We start from the raw sequence: 22,442 nt of genomic DNA, 5'->3' as shown, positions 1-22,442 counted from the left end.
GTCAATGCTACCAAAATGCCAGGCTCAGTACAAATGGAGCTGCTTGAACTCCAAAACAACTCTTGTTTGAGAGAAAAAATTATTCAATGTGCCCTCGATTACATTTTACAAAGACTACATTTCTGAGGATGCATTCCCTAATCTTCACCAGCATGCTTTAAAGATGTGCACTTTGTTAAGAAGCACATACTTATGTGAGCAGTTCTTCTCCAGAATGAAGCATGTGAAGTCCAAGACAAGAACTCAGATTACGGACCAACATCTCGAGAATACTTTGCGCATAGCGATTTCCAAGATTGATGTCAACATCGACAAGCTGGTCAAGGAAAAGCATTGCCAAGTTTCCCATTGACATTGTAAAAAATTAATGTTTTCTTCATTAAATTATCTTTTTTCAAGTATTGACTGTATTTACTTATCATGAACCCGACTCATACCTATGCTCTTAAGGCTGAGTTTGTTTATTTTTATAGGATTTCATGTAAAGTATCAAATGCACAGCATTTCTTGTGAATCTGGAAAGCATCTTACAATTCTAAATACCGTAGTATAGCTTAGTGGCCTGCAGGCTTCATTGAAATTTTTAATGCGGCCCGCACTGTCTGAAAGGTTGAAGACCCCTAATGTACTGGGTTGCAAAAGCCAATAGAAAAAGAGGGGACATTAAAGAAACATTTAGGTTACTTAAAGGATTTTATGGGATTGATGCCAAAGAAATATTTCACCAACTGGATAGAAGTAGCAGAACAAGGATTATCCCTGGAAATTGAGTAAGGATGTTATTAGCAAGGATGTGAGGACTAGATTCTTTGCTTGGAGAGTAGTGAATGAGTGGAATGAGTTGCAGAGTCAGCTGCGAGTACTTTGTCTGTCAGTGAGTTCAAGCAACAGATACTGTGTGGATAGTTCAGGACTCCCATAATGAGTCTTTGGACTCCATGGAGATGCCCATGCAACAATATTCTAGACATTAACCTGTTAAAATTAAAACTAATTTTGCACAATAAAATTATGAAAGAACAAAAGAACAAGAATGTATAAAATGTGGCAATAAACTTGATTACAACAACAGCAGAAGTTTCTTTTTTTTAGCAGTAATTTAGTGGTACATCTCACTTCCTTAACATCATCAAACTGATATAACCTCTTAATTTAGTCCTTTGTTTTAAAAATGCTTTAGAAAAAGTTAATTGGTTATGTTTGAACTGACAGTTGTAGTTAAATAAAAGTTCAATTAATACCTCTGAAAATGTTTAATTGTAATTGTGTTAATTATTTTGGCTTATGAAAATACGTTCTTAGATAAATTAGTTAATATTTAAAAGTTATTAAAACAAAGAATTAATAAAAATTAAAAAAGGAAAAAACAAACAAGCATCAGTTTGATACATAAAGTGCAAGCTGCACAAAAAAAAAAGTTTATTATTTTTATGGCTATATAGCCTACTTTTATTTAGGAGTGCCCCTTTTTATAAATTGGCTTTTTACTCAAATCTTAGGGCATTACTGATGTGTTGTAAAGACAGATATATGAAGCATAATATAGGAGGAAAATTCGGACATACCTTTTTGGATGTTGTCGGCTGTCTCCTTATCCTGACAATATGCATTCATCTGCTGTTAAAGGAAGAGGGTTTTGGAAAAGTGAGGGTAAAGCAATGTGGGAGAATTATTTGAAAAACCCGGGTTTTTTATATATATAATATCATTATTATTAAGAGTGGGTAGAGAGCGTTTTTGGGAGGGGATGAAAGAAGGATCTGAAATAGAAACTATTTTTTGGGGAAGAGGAAGGATTGATGGGAAAGGGTCAGAGGTGGGAGTAATGGGGTGCAAGCTATTTCGACAGTGTTTGTCTCCATGTCTAAACAGTTTATATTATTTTTTTTTAAATTGACCAAAATTTAGTTCTGGATTGCCTTTCTTAAATGTCTGGAAAGGCTTATGTGTTCACAGTACATGCTATTTATTTTCAACAGTATTGATGACAACACAGAATGATTAGAAAATAATATTTATTAACTTATTTGCTGATGTTATATTCAGCCTCTTCAGAGCACAAAAACAGTTTGTCACAGTATGCAAAACAACAATTTGGTATAACAGTATTGATGACAACACACAACGACTGGGCTTACTACAGACAGACACGAAGAACTGTTGACATCTGCCTTGGTGAACATAAAACAAAAAATATGACATCTGTCTTGGTGAACATAAAAAATACATCCAGCACTATTGATATGGCAAGTGGGGTCTAGCAAACCATGCCTTGGATACCACTTCACACAGGATCAATTGGAAGAAAACAAAAGTAAAAGAGACAAGTCATTATAAGTCAGAGAGATCATTTTTGGAATCAACAAAAGCTTTAAAACATACTGCAAACCTCAACAAGTATGGCTGTAGAAATTTACCAAAAATCTGGGAAACAGTCATTTTAAGATCTAATTAATATTTGTTTTCTCTCTTTTTTTAACATAGATGGTGTCTAATTAGGACTTTAGTTCTTTGTGTTGTCTGTTACATATTTAAACTAGCCCCACTGTTATATCAAATTGTTGTTGTTTCGTATATTGTGACAAACTGTTTTTGTACTCTGAAGATGCTGGATATAATACCAGTGAAATATCAACAAATAAGTTAATAAATATTTTCTTATCATTCTGCGTTGTCATCAATACCGTTGAAAATAAATAACATGGATTATCTTTCTTTTGCCATTATTTGGCTGAAAAATATTTTTCTTTTATAAACTATTCTGTAATTTGCTTAAGAAATTCAATGTAGTTTAAATGCAGGCCTATTCTTTGTCATTGCACATGCACTTCAGTAAGAAATGTTTCATTAATTTCATGCACAATTACTGGAGGGTCATGTTAGAGCCATGTTAGAGCATGCATCAAACAGAATTTGTCTCACACTGGCATTGTTAGTTTTATAAGAATTTGAAGGCTTTTGAGAAAACAAAAATGAAGATAAGAGTTGCTCTAGTACAGTACATTAATGAAGATAAAATGCCGCCAAAGCATTGTTATCTGGCATCATTAGCAACCCACCTGACAAATGAATACAGCATGATTATAATACTCATACTGCACAAAGTTAAATGGAGTTGCGTGAAGTGTTGATTGTCATAAATAATAAATAAATAAAAATAATAAATTTTCATAAGTTAAAAACATAAAAAATAATAAATCTACTAACACCTTTTATTTCCTAAAGGGAGTATATTTTCTTGAGTTATCAATCTGTCAATAACAGGAGACGATAAAAAAGGAGATACTGAAGAAGAGAATGAAGAAAAAAAAGACAAAACTAAACTGGAAAAAGGCACAAGACTAAATGGCGATTTTTTTTTTAACAGTGCATAAACTAAGAATGTCGTAAGTTATCAAGAATCTGCAAAACATAAACAAATTTCCTGCATCAAAAAATCCAGTAAGAGGCAATTAATCATTCTGGAACCAAGGAATCTTTAGACTGAGAAGCATCTACTTTTTCATAACCCAACTCCAACTGTATTCAAAATTGCTCATTTCCATCAAGAAAATAGATGACAAGACATTAAACTATAGGCCAGTTTGTATTTCTTCTATAGTTGTTAAGATTTAGGAGAAATTGGTAAGAACTCATATATGGAATTGGGCAGATGAGTAATATTATTTATGTAGGCCTGCATGGAACTGTTAAGGGGCATTATTGATCTAGTAACCATTTACCTTTTACAAGAGTAACAAGAGCAATGGATGAGGGTAAGGCATACACTGTAATTTTTTTTGAATTTCGCAAAGGCATTTGTGCAATATGACAAGTTGGTTTTTAAGTTGCAACATATGGGTATGGAAATCAGGTTAGTGGATTGGATTGGTAACTGGCTTTCTGACAGATTACAGAGAGTTTTATATGAGAGGGGGGGGGGTATCAGGGAGAAGAAAGGTTACAAGTGGAGCTCCACAGGGATCAGTATACTGAGACTTACTGTTCAATCTTTATGCCAATGATATTGTCACTGGACTGCAAGGAGATATTCAGTTGTTTGCAGATGATGTGAAGCTCAAGAATGTTATTAGCAATAGTGCGGATGTTTTGGCACTAAAAGCGAATTTGAATGTCAGTTTAATGCAACTAAATATAAGGTTTTGAAATTGGGGATCCACAGATGGGATGTTCCATACTCAATCAGTAGAGTTATAATGGAAAAAGTGCAGGATACAAGGAATCTTGGAGTGATTATCAATAGAAATTTGAAGTTCAGAGGACATATTGCAAGAAGACAACTTGGAAAACTGCTACAATATTGAGGACAGAGTGATCAATTAAAAGGGTAATGATGTATGGATTTCTGCACTCACATCTGGTCACCAAGATTTGAAGGGGGATGAAATAACCTTGATTATACAATGTTGGTTATGAGGAAGACTGAAGACATGGAGAGTCTGGTGGATAGAAGATGAACAGGAGATATGATTTTGACATTGAACTTGATGAAAGATGAATTGAATTGACACTGACTGGGGAGATTTTTCATATGGCAGAATGAGAGAAATGAACAAAGACAAGGGGGCCATCCAGGGAATTTGCTAGAGGAAATAGCAAGTAAAGTGGCACGAACTAAGATTTTTTTTGTGTGGAAAGTGGTAGGAGGATGGAATAATTGCCTGAGAGGGTGGTAAAAGTGGAGGAATTTAAGTAACAATATGATAAACTGTGTTGTCTAGCTGTTACCTTCTATAATGAGTTATGATCCCATGGAGGTTAGGATAGGAAAATAATAACAATTTTCTCCTTTCCCATCTCTCTGCTGATTCACGTACTGATGTACTATATGTTGATCAACCAACCTCTCGTGTATGCTATCAATATAAAAAGCACAAGTCACCAAAAAAGTCTGTGAACCCTCGAGATATAAGATTCTGTGCTGTTCAGTCTGTAAGAAAAAAAAAATAAAGCCTATTATGGATTTGATTCTATCATCAACTAGAGATACTTTTTTTTTTCTTTTTCTTTTTTTTTTTTTTAAAGTTTTCTGAGTGATTTGAAAGTTAGTCGATCTTTGGCACAGTCAGATAATGTGTTATCTCTGAAAGGAACTCATGTTTTTCATCCTACAAATCACCAAAATCGATCATACATCAATTTTTACTGATAAATCAAATAGCCTAAGTCTAACTAAGGATCTTTACCTTATACCTAACATGAAGGAATATCTTCAGTCTTGGTGATGGTGTAAGAGGAACATGCTATCTACCAGTTTCTAAGCAGTTAATAGCTAAAAGTAGTTTATTTTTATTGATGAGTTTCTGGATTGAGGTCACAAGCGACTGGTTGAGAGCATTTCAAAAGGGAAATAAGAGTTTAGTTTAAGGGGAAGGAATTCTTTCTCCTTAATGGAATGCTTTCCAACAAACAGCTTGATTACTTCAATAAAATTAGCATTACTATCCAGCAATATATCCTTATGACAAAAATCCTTATTCTGAAGATAGAAATTTGTGAGTTACTAAAGAGATTCCATAAGGCCAATACAAAAGAAATTTATCAATATGTGATGAGAGAGAGGAAGAGAAAGAATTTGATTTCATTGTATAAAAGTATATTAGTAAGGGTGTGTGGACTAGATATTTTGAGTACTCACAACTACTTATATCAATGAATTGATAGAAGTAGTTGTGAGTACTCCTACAGTGAGTACCCTGAATGAGCTAAGAGAGTGATATGACAGGTATTGTGAGTATAAAGGTTAGTCTCCTACAATGAGTCTTCTTGACTCCATGGAAATACCCATATTATAATAATAACATTTCTGTTTGCATTTACTATTTTGAGCCTCCATAGTTTAGCCGCTATAGATGAAGCCCTTTGGTTGGAAAGGCCTGGGTTCAATTCCCGTCCAAGAGATGAGGAACCTTTATTTGGTCTCTTTTGACTAAAAGTGAGTTAGCCAGTCTCATACGGAGGTAGGGGTTTCTTCACCCGGAAACCCATGCTTTTCATCCCCCAGAACATGCAAACCGGCCTCGGGAACACACACAGATCTACAGTCATAAAATACGTTCTAATCCTTCATTGGGAAGGCTCAATCCATCTTAAGGGATGGGAGAGAAAAGGGGGGGGGAGAACCCACATAAAATAAATTTAGTGTTTTCATTGTGACTTTCTTTCTTTCACTAAGCATTATTCCCGCTTCCTATGCAGGGTCCGTGTGTTACTTAGATGCGACTACTTGTTAGTACCACTCCCAACCGACCTGTTGCCTAGTCTGCCACTGGGAGAGATATATTTTTGGCTGTAGAGGCGTATGTTCACGGGGCCGGTTTGCCTGCTTGCGGGATGAAAAATGCCAGATAAACTGGCAGAAAAAACCCTACTGTCCGTGCCCAAGACCAGCTAACTTGGCTGCTATGCCTGAGGAAGACCCCCAAGTTCCTCACATCTTCGGAATTGAACCTGGGACACTCCTTCCCCAGGCATATGGTTGCGAAGCGCAAAGCCGCCACTAGGCTAACCGCGCGGCCGTGTTTTCATTGTGACTAATCATACACAATTCCTTCTTGTATTTCCTTTTTTTTTTCTTTTCATGTTATATATATATATATTTTTTTTTTTTTTTTTATTATTATTTTAAGAACTATAAATAAACTGCTGGAAACTTGAAATTTAGGATCATGCTGCTAAAATTGTGGAAACATCACAAGAGATTATGGCAATGATAACGAGAACCTTGACAACCTGCTTGTATAAATAATACCTTGTTCAGAGTGCATATGGACTATTGTACACAAATCTGGTCTCCTGGGTTTCAAGGGGGATGAGGATATCTTAGAGAGGATCTAAGAAGATTCATGATGTGGTGTCAGGTCTATGGGACACAGGATATGAAGACTGGTTGAGGAAATGAAATTTGCAGAGCCTTGTGATTAGAAGAATAGGGGATAATACTGACACATACACATCAATGAGGGAATGTTACCAGATTAATGCAGAGGATTTTTTCATGAAGTATGGGGAAACAAGAATGGAACAAGAGCCTATCCTGAAAACTATCAATGGAGAGTGTGTGTGCAAAAGAGAGAGAGAGAGAGAGAAAGAGAGAGAGGAACATATTCTCTGCATGGAGAGTGGCTGGTGAGTGGAATGCAGACCAGTTTAATATTGTAAGACAATACAAGGAACTAAAGTCCTAGCTGTCACCAACAATTGTAGATAGAGTTAACAAGTATTAATTTGAATCTTGAAATGGCTGTTTCCCAGATATCTGGTAAACTGATACAGCCATACTTGTTGAGATTTAGGGAATTTTTTTAAAGCTCCTACTTAAAAAAAGTGGAGCACAGGTAAGTGAGTTCAGTGATAAGAGCATTATAATCAGAACAGATAGCTTTGGCTCTGTGAATTAGTGTTTTTAGGATACTATACTGTTAAGCTATGTGATGGTGTGATTGTTGTGCAAATATCTTCAAGTATGTATAGGTTTTCTATAAACAGAAAAAGATAATGAACCATTTAGAAAGTGTGTAACAACCATTAGATTCCTGTTCCATTGTGAAGTGGTGTTGGCTATTTAAATGCATTAAAAATGTATCCAATGTTTGTTTTTTTTATGTTGAGCCCATACACGAGAGGTTGGTTGATCAACCCTATAGTACATTAGTACCATATATGGGTAGTGGGTTGGGAAAGAATATACTTATTCACATTTGATTTAAATGACTGTATATTGTATTCCTTGGGGAACACAACAGTGAGGAAGACTGTTCCATAGTACAGCAGTTGCAGGGATGAAGGAGGAGGAGAAGAAACTTGTTCTGTGGATTTCAAGGTGCACTGGGAAGGGATATTTGAGTAGCAGCTGCATGTTCCAACGAGCTTAGTAATAAGTGAGGAAAATATTGATGTTATTTCAGATGAACATTTTTCACAGAAATATTTGTAAATACACATAGTGCAGAGACCAATCATCTGTGCGAAAGTGGGGGGAGTGAGTTGCTAAGAGATGGGTCATTAATAAGTCTGACTGCTCTCCTCTGTATTGAGTCAAGCATTTTGAGGGAACTTTTTTGGGGTCCCACCCCATATGTGAGAGCAGTATGCAATGGCTGAGCAGATCTGTAATTTGTATAAGGTTAACACAGTTATTCAGGAGTGAAGTAACATCTTGAGCAAAATAGAAATCCTAGTTTCTTAGAAGCTGAGGATGCAAGTGTTTGGATAATGTAGCCAAATAGCAAACACATCTTCAACACAGTGCAGCCAAACCATTGGTTTGAGACTGGCCATACTGATAACTTGGTTCACTAAGTGTTCGATGCAGAAACTGGCTAAAGGGGGGAAAGGTGGAGCTCCATGGCTATCCCATCTAGTTGTTTGTATATTTTTCCTTTCCATGTGAAATAATCAGCAACTACTGTAAATTTCGATAATTCAAATATGTTTGGAGAGAAATGTAACAAATCAAGGATCTCATTTAATAGTGGAGTAATATAGAAATGAATCAATATACCATCCACAATTGGGCATAGGGATGTATCTTCTTCGTGAATTTTTGGTGTTCCATACATTCTGGGGTGGCTTTACATGAAAAGGCTTGAGGTTCTTCACAGTTTCTTCAGACTAGGAAGTTACTTTCTTCATAATTAAAATATAGTTGTAATATACTTTTTAGGTGAACACATTTTTTGAATAATATAGAAATTAATCATTATGTCTGAACTTTTTAAAATATAGCCTTGTAATATAACGTATCTGTCGGCGATAAGATGCACTATTTTTCTTTGAAAATAGGTCTGAAAAACAGGGTGCGTCTTATACGCCGATACTCAGTTTTTTATTACTTTTATTTGTGGAAATTTTCTCTGTTCCGAGTTATGCAATTTCTTTCTTGCTTCCTTGCAGTGTGTGAGAGCATTTCAGTTATGTACAGTTTAGTGGATGAACATGTGCTGTCAGCGACGATCACAGCTGTGTTCCTGTTCGTTTAAACTTTCCAATTGTTGTTGTGGTTGTTGAGAATGGTAAATTTCTGCCGTTAAATTTTTACTAAATGTCTTGCCAAATTATGGCTGAAAAACGTCGGCATTGCTATAATATTGCATACAAGCTATGTGTGATATGCTAAAGAACATGTCAACAGAGCTGCAGATAGACATTTCGGGCCACTCCCAACTGAGAAAATGATAAGAACTTCATGGAATCGGGAAGAGGATCTAAAAAAAGCAACTCACAGTAAACATAACCTACGATAAATTTCTTTGTTTTGATGAAGAAGATTAAAAGGTGGGTACTTTTTCCTAGTTAGATTAGGTAATTATTGAAAGTAGGCCTACTTATTACTTTATATTTGAAATACTGTAAATTCATTATAATATTCAGTGATAAAAGATTTTTTTCCTCAAAAATGTGTACAAAAGAGGGAGTGCATCTTATAGGCTGGCAAAACGGTACTTTTTAGGTGAACACAAATTTTTTGAAAATGTGGAAGAATTACCAGTGAGAAGAAGGGGAGGGGACTAGTAATCTAGTCACACTGTTAGCAACTTTGTATGTAGGACTGTTTATACCATCCACAATTGGGCATAGGGATGTATCTTCTTCGTGAATTTTTGGTGTTCCATACATTCTGGGGTGGCTTTACATGAAAAGGCTCGAGGTTTTTCAGTTTCTTCAGACTAGGAAGTTACTTTCTTCATAATTAACGAACTGTATTCTTTTGTGAGTTAGTGGGTAGGATCATGATCTATGATCTTGTGTGTAGACTGATATTGTAAAAGAATGTGTATTTTATCTTCATATTCTGTTTGATTCATTGTCATAACATTAGCAAAAAGTAGTGTTTGCTGAAATTATTTCAGCAAACACTACTTTTTGCAGCATTGGATCTGTTGCAATTTTAAGTTATAGTCGAAAGCAATTGAAATTCAACATAAATATGATTCATTATAAATTTTTGATATTAAAAAACTCTCAGAATCGGAAAGTGAGTAATGTAATTTAACATCATAAAAAATTGAAAAACACTTATCAAAAACACTTATCTGAAGCATAATGATTAATATAATAATATCTTGCAAGAAAAAAATTCAACTATATTTATTTCAATAAATGTTATTTGAAAACACTATCATTTATAAATATGTAACAATGAATTTCACTTGAATGCAAGCAGTTGAAAACAGCACAAAAATAGTTTCTGCCATATTTTATTATAACTGATAAATTATCTTGTATCATTATACTGATATGAAAAATAAAATATGGCAAATTTACCACTAGTACATAAATTTATTGCTAAAGCTTGTCACACTTCAGAATAGATAATTTATTTATTTTATTTTCATATACATGAAATTTGTTTTTTTAACCACTGAAACAAACAAGCAAAAGTAAAATAATGAAGGAACATTTCTGATAAAGGAAATTCCAAGTAAAACAGTCTACTTTAAATCAAGTGGACATAAAGGTAGCTCCATTACAGTTAATCTGTTAATGGCTTACAATCGCAGTTAATGGATTGATGGTGAAAGAGGGTAATTTGCATGATAAAAGGCAGAGCTGCTCACGTTTTGATCCTTGAAAAATTCTAAGGTAGTCTGAGCATTTCATCCACATTGGGTAGTAGGAAGGTTAAGTAAATATTATTATCAGCTTTCTATTGACAACTTGCTTTCAAATTAATCTGCCATATGTGGTCTCCATTAAGGATGTCTAACATTTCATAACAGATTACCTATGTTATATATATATTACATTGAAAATTTAACAGCTTATTAATTAGTTAAGACTCATCATGGAGGCACATCATAAACAACATAGCGTCTATCATACCATTCTTTGAACTCACTCACGGTTTGTGCTCTCACTAAACCATCAGGCAATGCATTCCACACACCAACCCCCTCCATGCAATCCCTTATGCTTGCTCCTTACTCTTGATCTACCATATGAAAGATCTCCCAGTGAAAACTGTAATTACCACTCAACAGTTTAAATGTCTCGATCATATCACCTTTCCTTCTACTGACCAAACTCTGCAGTCTGCAATTATTCAGCCTATCCTCATATTGAATGTTGTACAGTCCTGATATCATTTTTATTATCCATCATTGCATCCTCTTCAAGGTTAATGCATCCCCTTAAAATTCCAGTGACCAAATCTGAGCACCAAAATCCAGATGAGGTCTGATCAAGGCTTTATATAATAGAACCACACAATTCTTCGATCTCTGCTGGTCCTTCTCAATATTGTAGCAAAACTTTCCTCTAATCATTGGGTTTATTTATTTATTAATCAGATTAAATTTATTAAATTGGTTATCTTCACCCCCTTTGTGATATGGCTCCTTAACTTCATGTTACTATTAATCATCACCGAAGGTTCCTTGCCTCCTTTACTTCCTCTAGTACAGTTCCTCTAACAGAGGTATGCAGCTTCCCATCGAGATCCAAAACTTCAAGACCTTGCATTAAACTGACACACTCATTTATCTGTCCAGCTTATTCAACTCCTCCTGAAAGGATACCACATCAGCACTATTACTAATAATCCTACCCAGCTGCATATCATAGGCAAACAACTGAATATCTACTTGCAATCCATTGACAATTATACTGATATCATTTTATAATAACCTTTACATTCACTGATGCAAAGGTTATAAAATACAGATCCTAATACTGCCCTGAAGAATATTTACTAGACAGTCAATCCCCAATTCAATTCACTAACCTGACAGCCAAACTCATATGCAAAAGCTTCAATATCAGATTATCATATGGTAACCTGTCAAATGCCTTTGTAAAATCCAACAAAATCACAGTATATATGCCGTTCGCCTTTACATCATCAACCACTCGTTACTTTATTATACACTCATGTTCATAGAAACTGTATCACATCCTGTAGATGTTTTTTTGGTAATTAAATTTGAATGCCCATTTGAAAAGGGATAATAATACAATAATTGTCACAAATAATGAAGTGGTAATAAATATAACATTTTTATGTTTGATTAATAATTGGCTCATTTTTGCAAGATGTGACATAATTAGGAAATGACAACAAACTTGACAAATATTTCAAAATGGAGTGGACAGTATATTTTCACTGGAAAAACAAATACCAGTATCAAAATTTACTTCAACCACACAGTTTTGCTAACATTCAAAGCTAAAAATTAACTTTTTGCTGTTAAGTATCCTTTCTTTTAATTTTTAATTTCTTTTAGTCAGTTTCGACGTCTTTGCCCACTTTACGAATGTCCCAATCAATGACAATTCTTCTTTCACAGAACAAATTTCCTCCAGATATCACGGTGCTCATGTATTATGTTCATGTATTGCGCATGTATTACGTTCTGGTTATTTTGTATGGCAAAATGCTTTCTACCTACAAAAAGAAGGCACAGCCATGGGCTCACCATTATCCCCCCCCCGATTGCTAACTTCTATATGGAACATTTTGAACAACTTGCTTTAGGTTCCTTCCCTTTAAAACCCAAAGTCTGGCTTAGATACGTTGACAATGTTTTCGTGATCTGGTCTCATGTCTGCCAGACACTAGACACAATCTTTAGCCACCTAAACAAGCAACACAAACGTATACAGTTCACAATTGACACTGAAAAACATAACACACTGCCATTTCTAGATACACTTGTCACACGTCTTCCCTCGGGCAATCTTTCCTTCACTGTTTACTAGAAACTGACACATACTGGTCAATATGCACAAATAAACTCGTACCACCACCCAACACAAAAACTAGGTGTCATCAATACCCTAAAAAACAGGGCTTTGAAGATCTGCTCCAGTGAACAGGCACTGAAAAACGAATTTAAAATGATCAGCAATACTTTTCAAAAAAATTGATACAGCCAAACACTATAAACAAAATTCTCTACAAGACCTCAATAAAAAACAAAAACAAACCAGACTACAGTAAAACTATATTTCCATTCCCCACATTAAAGGGACATCAGAAAAAATAAACAGAGTACTACAAAAATACAACCTCAAAGCCACCCACCTTTAAACCTCCTACAAAATTAAAAAGCTTACTCAACTCATCCAAAGATCCGTTCCCTCTGCTGGTCCACCCTGGAGTATACCGTATTTACTGCACCTGCAACATACCATACATAGGAGAAACAGGACGCACAATTCAGATCAGACAAAAAAAAAACATAAACGACACATCAAATATAATAACTATGGTGAAGCTGGCCTTTCTGATCATTCCCTGAACACTTTACATAGAATTGACTGGAAAAGCACTAGTTGTCTAGATCACACCAAAACATGGTATGAACGCAAATTTAAGGAAGCTTGTGAGATCATTATCAACCATCCCAATCTACACAATAATGATGGTCTAAAAATCCCATGCATATGGAAGGCATATATTCATCCCACGAATCCTTCCTCTCTAAGAACAACTATAAACAGGACTGTAGAAAATCCATGATCCTAAATCTAAAATAACAACTTTAATACTAAAAAATAGGACATCACTGTTAAAGAAAAAATCTATAAGAAAGAATGTTTATTAATGTTGTAATTTATGAATATATATATATATATATATATATATATATTTTTTTTTTTAATCAAAAATAACAATTGTAATAATAGAAATAGGACATCACTGTTACTGGAATGTAATTTTCTTTTTCTTTTTCCACTAGAGGTCATGCCAGTGAGTAGCATGTGACTACCGATCAAATCATCATTTCTCTAGCTTATGGTTTGAAATGTAATGCAGCGTGTCTTGTATATTTATGTATGCTCCAGATGATGATCTTGATATGAAGATCAAAACATCGGGATAATAAAAAGAGTTATTTTAACACAGTTGTAGAATCCATAATTTCAAAAATGAATTTTGCTGTTAAGCACTTTGTGGGTTTCTGCCTTTATTACAGTTTGGAATATTGGCAAAATTAATTTTCTGATGGATGCAGCTGTCAACGCATAGTTCCATACCCTTATAATGGCTTCTCAGAGCTCCCAAAGTGTTTTAGACTTCTTGTGTATTTCAGTCTCCATTTGGTACCACAAATTCTCAATGGGGTTGAGATCTGGGCTGTTTTCTGGCTATGGTAGTCACTGAATCGAGTGTTCATTGAGCCACTTATTAACCTGCAACAAAAACTTTAGATTTTTTTAAGTACTAAACTCAATTTGTATAGTACATTTTAGGATTATAATAGCATTACTTACACTTTTTGTCCTATGACAAGGGGCAGAGTCATCTTGAAAGATGCAGTTTGTCGTTACAGTAAAGTGATCTCTGAAACTAGACAACAATTCTTTTCTAAAATTTTCTGGTATACTTGCACATTCACTGAACCTTTCGTAAAATGCAAGCAACCAACACCATCATACAACATGCAGTCCCAGATCATCTAACTAGCTGAGAATTTGAGTGTTGACACCAGACAGGGTTGAATTTTTCTCAATCATCTTTGAACTGTCTGTCTGCTGTTGGCACCCTGCAGGTTTAAATTTTTCTTGTCAGAAAAAAAGTACTCTTTTCCACTGATCAGGAGTCCATTTGGCATGCTCTTTGCACCTATTTAATCAAGCCAATCTTAATCTCTTCTTTCATGCTTCTGAACTCATTTTTCATGTTCCACTTCTTTAAGTCTCTCTCTTCCTCCAAGCAACCTACTCTCCCTCAACATTCACCTACCCAATTGTCACATTTTCTAAATCTACTACAATCATTTCCACATGTCACTCATCTTCCTTACCTTTGATCACACTACTCATCTCGCTCTCTCTCTCTCTCTACCACCATTCACTCAATTCTGACACACTACTACTGTGGCTGCTTAAAATCAATGCTAATATCAATGTTGTCAAGCCTCGTTTACTTTATGCAGACATGCACTTCCCAATCTCTTACCTGTTGCATATCTCTAACTGCTGGGATGCAAACATGCCACAAAATCCTGTAGTATGCAGTGTAAAATGTAGTACTTGAATGGTGGCATATATAAGCAAGCATTTTATTAGCAATATTCATCTCCAGTTATCAACGAATTCTAAGTTTACAGCAACAAAAATATGTTACAAAAAAAAAAAAAGAAGAAGAAGAAAGAAGAAGAAAAAAGAGACAATTATGAAATCACTAAAGGTGAAAAATATTCAATTTAATGTTCTAATGTCCTGACTGCAACTGCAACCATAGTTCTGTTCTGTTTATGGCATAGAATGACAAATTATGAAAATGTTAAAAAAATTTGGGGGGATGGGGGTCATGTTCCAAAGAAAAAAAAGTTGCCTTCATGATTGCACTCAGAAGGTGCAGTCAGCATTCAGATGCCATCTTGAATATTTTCCATCCTTCCTTACTTCTGCATTATGTGCAGAAGTAAGGATGGAAATGTGCATTCTGCATCCCTGTGTGATTACAATATAAATACTTTAATTCTGAGAATACTCAATTAACTGGAGGGAAAAAGTCTGTAAACTTTATTGATAATGAAGTGTTTGCTTCTTTTAGTTGATGCAATAAGTCAGTAAACTTTCATATAATGACTCAAAATATATTTCAGCTTAAAAGAAAATTAACCAAAATTTGCATACCAGGATGGACTTCTCTGGGTTTTGGTAAATTTGTTACACATGTGTGTGGGCACATAAGAACATTGGCAGGATGAAGGCTGCCCTCCAAAAATCTCCTCTTAGTTTCAGACAAGTGTATGCCCCCTAATGGAGTCTGCATATAAAAAATGTAAGAAGAAAATAATTATAAAGGTAAAAAGTCTATTCCAAAATAAAGTTAAACAAGAAATAAAAGTTCAGTGCAAATAAACATTTGAGGCTCTGAACCTTCTCAATATATGCCATGAGCACTGAAGCATTTGATCCAACATTCAACCTGATATATCAAGTCCTCATCTCAAAAATAGGCATCACACAGACTGTAGCATAGCCATTTATCATATCTATAAAATTAGAAATGTGCCAAAGGCAATATTTCTTCAATGATTCAAATACAATCAACTTCAGTGTAGCAGCTTGTTTCAAGATATTTTAAAAAATCAGGTATTCCAAAAATTTGTTATATCCAAAGTATGTGGGATTATATCAAAATAAAAATCCGATTAAACAACATTAAATTATTTTCAATTTTTGTTACACACATGCATAATCCCTTATTACAGAAATGACAGATTTATTAATTTTGGGCTTGTTCTATTGCTTCAGAGAGAGATGATGTTCATTTATATCAATTAAATTAAAGGAAGCACTTTCAGGTAGGTTCTGATTTTTTTTTTTTTTTAAAGTTCAAAAATGATCCACTAACATCATACTAAGTTACAATCTGGTACATTTTAAGAGCTTTCTATGCTGTTAAAAGTACATAATTTCCCTTTTGTTAAGTTTAGTTTCAACTGTACTTTATTTATCATTAAATAAAGTACAGTTAATTTACAGCAGCAATGAATGTCATGAATAGAATTAACCTCAAAAACTGTAATTTTATCATTAACATGTGTAAACTCAAAACTGTTAATTTTATTAATAAAAGCAATAAATGCTACAGTAGATTCAAATTAATTTCCTTAGAATAAGTGTAAAAAATTTGCAAAATCATCCCTCATTAACTTTATCTGTCACACTGTTAACAAAATTCCAGTAACATGTTTCATGGGATTCCGCTTGGTGTCGCACTGATTTGATCGTCGGCTTTTGAGAGCTCCTGAAAAGATTAGTAGTATTTTGTGTTAACTTTGGCAATTTTACTAGAATTTTAAGTAGTATTGTTTGCTTTTTGTTTCTTGGTGTGTCTGTGCAATTTTTGTGTGTTTTCTGTTATTTTAAGTATTATTTTTAAGACAAGATAGCGTACATATGGCACTGATAAAGAAAAAAATGGCGGCCAGGTCACCATGTTTGTTTAAAAGTTTTGATGTAAACGAATTTATGCAATGTGCTGTCTGTGAGATGTATGCTTTGCGAAGAGCGGTGGGAGTCTGGTTAGAGGGTGATAGTGGAATTAATATGTGCAGAAAGTGTAAGGAGAATGAGGATCTCAAGCGTGTTTCGGGTGGCGAGAGTGATATCGTTAATGATAGTCAGAATGTAGAAAATGGCGGAGTGATAGAGAATTGCGTGGTAGTGCCAGAAAGGTGTGAGAGCGTCGTTGAAAGTGTAAATGAAGGTAGAAATACAGAACGAATGGATGATTTGATTGATAATGAAAATGGCGAGATAAATGCGAGTAGTGAAATCGCGCGTTTGAACGGTGCAATACATAGAGCGAAAAGGCAACTGGAGCGTATGGAAAAATGTGTGCTGAACGTACCGACTAATAACCGGCGTAAGTCTGTGACGACAAATAATAGAATGTCCGTAAACGGCAATAAAATGAAGGAGCGAGTGCTGTATGGGGATTCGCTATTAAGAGGTGTGATAGTTGAGAGTTTTACAAAGTCTTACCAGCAGGGTGCGAACATAAAGAACGTCAGCAAATCTATTCGAGTGCAAAAACAGAGGGTGAAAGAGATGATAATCGTGGCAGGAACAAATGATTTGAAAGAGGACAAAATGGAAATGATAGAGGATGTGAGGGAATTACTTGAAGTAGCAAAAGAGAAGAGTGAGAGAGTTAGGATAGTGAGTATTTTACCGCGGTGTGACAGTGAAGTGTTTAGGAGGAGGGCCATAATTGCCAATGACTGTATGCGTGGATTATGCATGGAGAGTGGTGTGGAATTTGTGGATGTGTGGAATGAGTTCGATGGGCGAAAGGACTTATATAAGATGGATGGGTTACATTTGAATGGAGTTGGTGTACGGAGGCTTGAAAAAGTGTTGATGAATGATGTGGAAGTGGATGTACAGACTCAGGGAAACTAGATTTATTAAGGGGGGGTGGATATGCAGACTTTAGGGAGGCAGTTGAGTGTATGAATGAGTATATTATGCCCGAGCGAGTACGAAGGACAGCAAATCAGAATGGGATAGTTAGTATAAGGCATCAAAGTAGGGATGGGACAAATGGGCTTCTGCAATTCAGGTACACTAATGCCAGGAGTATTAGGAACAAGAAGGAAGAATTTTTGGCCTTGGTCGGCACTTCCAGACCACAGGTTGTTGGTATTAGTGAAACATGGCTGACAGAAGATGATAAAGCTAGCGGGATTGAATGCGACTGGTATAGCGTGTTCAGGAGTGACAGGGTGAATAAAAAGAGGGGAGGAGTGTTATTGATGATAGCTGATGAGTTGCAGCCAAGGAGTATAGAAGTTGAAATACAGGATAGAGAAAAGAGCACATTTGAGGCTGTTTGGTGTGAGATAGAATCTAGCAGAACAAAATATACAATTGGGTGCTGCTATAGACCAGGTGATGGAATCGATGGTGGGGATAGTATGCATAGGCAAATAGAAGAAATGAGTGGAAGAAGGGTAATTATTATGGGTGATTTCAATTATGGTAACATTGACTGGAAAGAGGAGAGGGCACATGGGAGGAAGGAATTGGATTTTATGCAGTTATTAAGGGACAACTATCTGCGGCAGCATGTAGTGGAAAATACCAGGGTGCAGAGAGTGCTTGACCTAGTAATTGTAACTGAGAATGTGGCTGTAACGAACATGACCATGTTGCCACCAATTGGTGAGAGTGACCATAAGGTCATGACTTGGGAGGTGGCTAAAGGTGTGGAATTTACAATTAAGACAGGGTACATGTAGAATTAAAAGGCTGGTAAGTATGACAAGCTTAGGTGTGTGCTTGGTTCAGTGCCATGGCATGTAAAACTGCAAGGGCTGTATGTTGATAGTGCATGGGAGGTGGTTAAGGAGTGTTTGCAGGAGGTAATGGCTGACTGTATACCAAGAGTCCGAATAATAAATCAAGCAGGGGTTAAATAGATGAATAACACTATTAAGCTTGAGCTGCAAAAAAAGAAACAATTGTGGAGGTAATTTAAGGAGAAAGGTGACCAGCAGGCGCAGGAACAGTATAAAGCTCAGGCCAGGATGGTAACAAGGCTGGTAAGAAAAGCAAAAGCGGATTACGAGAGAAAATTGGACATGTAGGCTAAAGAGAATCCCAAAGTTTTTTCAATATGTTGCAAGTAAAAGGAAAAATGTTCATGGTAGAATGATCTTAAAAAATGCTGAGGGTAGGGAGGTAACCGAATCAGTCAATATAGTGTAATTACTGAGCGAGCACTTTGCAAGAGTATATCATCCAGCTGGTGACATTGCAGGAATGGAAGAACCAACAGCTTATATTGGAATTGTGATGAATGAAGTAGAGATAACTAGTCTATTACAGAACCTCAATGTCAATACATCTGTGGGATTGGATGGTATACCAGCTCGTGTCATACGTGAAGTGGCTAAAGAATTGTCAGTGCCCTTGACCATTTTGTTTAATTTGAGCCTCAGGTCGGGGTCAGTCCCAAGGGGGTGGAAAGAGTGGAAAATAGTTCCACTGCATAAAGGTGGTTCCAAGGCTGCTGTTGAAAATTACCGGCCAATCAGCATAACAGGAATCATTATCAAGGTCTTGGAGAAAATAGTCAAGAGGAAAATACAAGATTGGATAGAAGAAAATGGGATACTGTATCGGGGACAGCATGGTTTTGTGAAGGGTAGGTCATGCCTCAGTAACTTGCTCACGTATTATAACACAGTGACGGCTGAACTGGATAAGGGTAAAGGGTTTATAGTGATTCTACTGGATCTTGCTAAGGCCTTTGACAGGATACCACATGGAATTCTAATCAGTAAATTGCAGCATATGGGGATGGATATAGGGTTGGTGAGATGGATAGGAGGGTGATTGACAGAGAGATATCAGAGAGTGGTTTATTCAGGAGTAGAATCCACAAGACGGCCTATGACTAGTGGTATGCCACAAGGATCTGTTCTTAGACCATTACTTTTCAATTTGTTCATTAATGATATAGGAAAGGATCTGAGAGGAACAGTTCATTTGTTTGCGGATGATGCAAAGTTGGGTAGGGCAATAGTGAATGCAGATGACGTCAAAATTTTGCAAGATGATTTGGATACATTGGAGGTCTGGGCTAAGGTGAATGGATGTCAATTTAATGTGGCAAAATGTAAGGTTATACATTTTGGGGTGAAAAGATTAGCAGCAGATTACTACATTGGTGGAACTGTACTCCAGGAAATTGATGAGGCACGAGATTTAGGAGTGTTGGTGGATAAGGAGTTGAAGTTTAGGGGGCACATTGCAAAAGTGGCCAAATCAGCTCATCAAATCACTTGGTTGCTGAAGAATACATTGACAAGCAGAAACAAGCAGGTTATTGTTCCTCTGTATCGAGCCTTGATAAGACCTCATCTCGACTACTGTGCCCAGATTTGGTCACCTAGGTTCCTTCTTGATGGGGAGGAGGTGGAGAGGATCCAGAGGCGAGTGACCAAGTCGGTGGCAAAGATAGCAGGTCTGTGGAATGAACCTTATGAGAACAGGTTGAGGATTTGTGGGTTGCAAAAATTGGTTGATAGGTGGAGGAGGGGAGATATGATTGAGACATTCAAATTACTGAAGGGTTTCTATAAAATTAATTCAGAAGATATTTTTGAGAACAGGGCTGGTTGTGGAAGGACTAGGGGACATCCATGGAAATTGGGCAAAAGTGTGGTTAGTAAAGGTGTTAGAGTGGGTTCTTTTCTTGTAGAGTGGTGAATGAGTGGAATGTGCTCCCAGAGTCTGTGGTGGATGCAGTGACAGTGAATGAGTTTAAGGCGAGGTATGATAAATACTGTATGAATGTAGAATAGCTGTGATGAATATGATTTGGGGTCTCCCTCGATGAGTCTAATGACTCTCTGGAGTTGCCCGTAATAATAATAATAATAATACTGACAACAATTGTTCCCTTTATTCGATCCACTTTACCTGACTGTTTGTCATTCTGTATTTTTATTCTTTAGATTTATGACCACACAGGATCATGGAAAATGGTTTCAAGAGTCAAGACAACTTAGAATGTAAAGAACCTAGCAATCAGTCAACTACAAAATTTACTTGTAAAGATAAAATACTGAACCATAATATTAAAGTAAAATACATAAAAGAAAAGAGGACTATTTAGAATTAAAAATATTTTTAAAATAACATAACACATTCTCTAATGTCTTCTTATTCCTTAAAGACAGTAGATGTCATGTACTAACTTTTTAAAAACCAATAGTACTAGTCTCTATCTTTAATAATCTGTGCAGTTTAGTGTATTATATTATACAAACAATTACTTGGTTTTATTGAAAGTTTATTTTTCACTTGGTTAGACTATAATAAATTTTGTTTAATCCTTTATCCAAGTGAGAGCAAATGAAATTTGCACCTGAAAATATCTTCAGGCCTGAAGATGGTGTTGTACTATCTTACCTGGGTAAGTAGTACAACACCAGGCAACTCGTAGCAAAGGTGGAGCAAGATACCAACACTCCTATCCCAGTATCTCCCATAATGCAAAACACATCTCCTTGCGGATATGTACAATGTTATGCATTAAGGGATTGGCCACTACCCTTTCAACATCTTTCTCTAAATCGAGAGTAATTTAATAAAAAAAAAGGTGGCAAACCTTTTGGCAACTCCTATAGGTAAAGATGACCTTGCTATTGCTTCTGCCTGGTATCTCCAACTCTGGGCCTGCCTCCCACTGAAGAGACCTCAATAAAGGTTGAAACTAGTCTGGGTAGTGGCCAATCCCTTAATGCATAACATTATACATAACCGCAAGGAGATGTGTTTTGCATTTTGGGAGATACTGGGATACGAGTTGGTAGCTTGCTCCACCTTTGCTATGAGTTGCACTACTTACCCAGGTAAGATAGTACAACACCATGTTCAGTCCTGAAGATATTTTCAGGCACAAACTTCGTTTGCTCTCACTTGGATAAAGGATTAAACTAAATTTATTATACTTGGTTTTACATATTTATACATGCTATAGTTGATTTTGCCAGGATGCAGAATAAAAAAAAAAACTGAGTTTTTTTCTAATAGGATGATAAACTAAATGACTATGGAATTAGTTTTTTTTTTTGTTTTAAAAAGAGGGGTTGGATGTTAAAAAATTTCTCTAACCAGTGTGAGAATCAAAACACTAATTTTATTTTTTTTACAGACATAACGTCATAATAGCACAACAGCAACAGACAAAACAAATACTGCCCAGAGCATTTCAGAAACAGAGAAGACTAAATGCAAAAATATAAATTTATCTTAATACTAAGACCCACTCAATTCAAGGTTAAAAATTAGCTTCTAGTTTATAAAGCAAGTAATTATTTATGATAAATTAAATAATAAATTAAACAAATTTATCATTTAATTGCATTTTATTTACTTTTTTTAAAATTAATTACCCAAAGAGGTCAGAACTGACCATTATGGTGTTGTTAGACTAATGTTTTATTAATTTTGTTACTCTTCTT

At 35.6% G+C, this 22,442-nt stretch overlaps 1 protein-coding gene across 1 annotated transcript in view; it reads right to left on the bottom strand.

Annotated features, from left to right (window-relative positions):
• LOC150108732 (disco-interacting protein 2-like) overlaps positions 1–22,442 on the bottom strand; it is a 936,780-nt gene that overhangs the window by 210,281 nt on the left and 704,057 nt on the right. The window contains exon 29 of the mRNA XM_090416186.1: positions 15,589–15,721. Within this exon, the coding sequence (XP_090272312.1) occupies positions 15,589–15,721 (133 nt within the window). The remainder of the gene's footprint in view (positions 1–15,588; positions 15,722–22,442) is intronic.

The sequence above is a fragment of the Typopeltis vanoorti genome, chromosome 3 (assembly GCF_054136105.1).
Source record: "Typopeltis vanoorti isolate ZY-2024b chromosome 3, IOZ_Tvanoo_1.0, whole genome shotgun sequence".
Taxonomy (NCBI): domain Eukaryota; kingdom Metazoa; phylum Arthropoda; class Arachnida; order Uropygi; family Thelyphonidae; genus Typopeltis; species Typopeltis vanoorti.
This window is presented reverse-complemented; position numbering and strand designations above follow the sequence as displayed.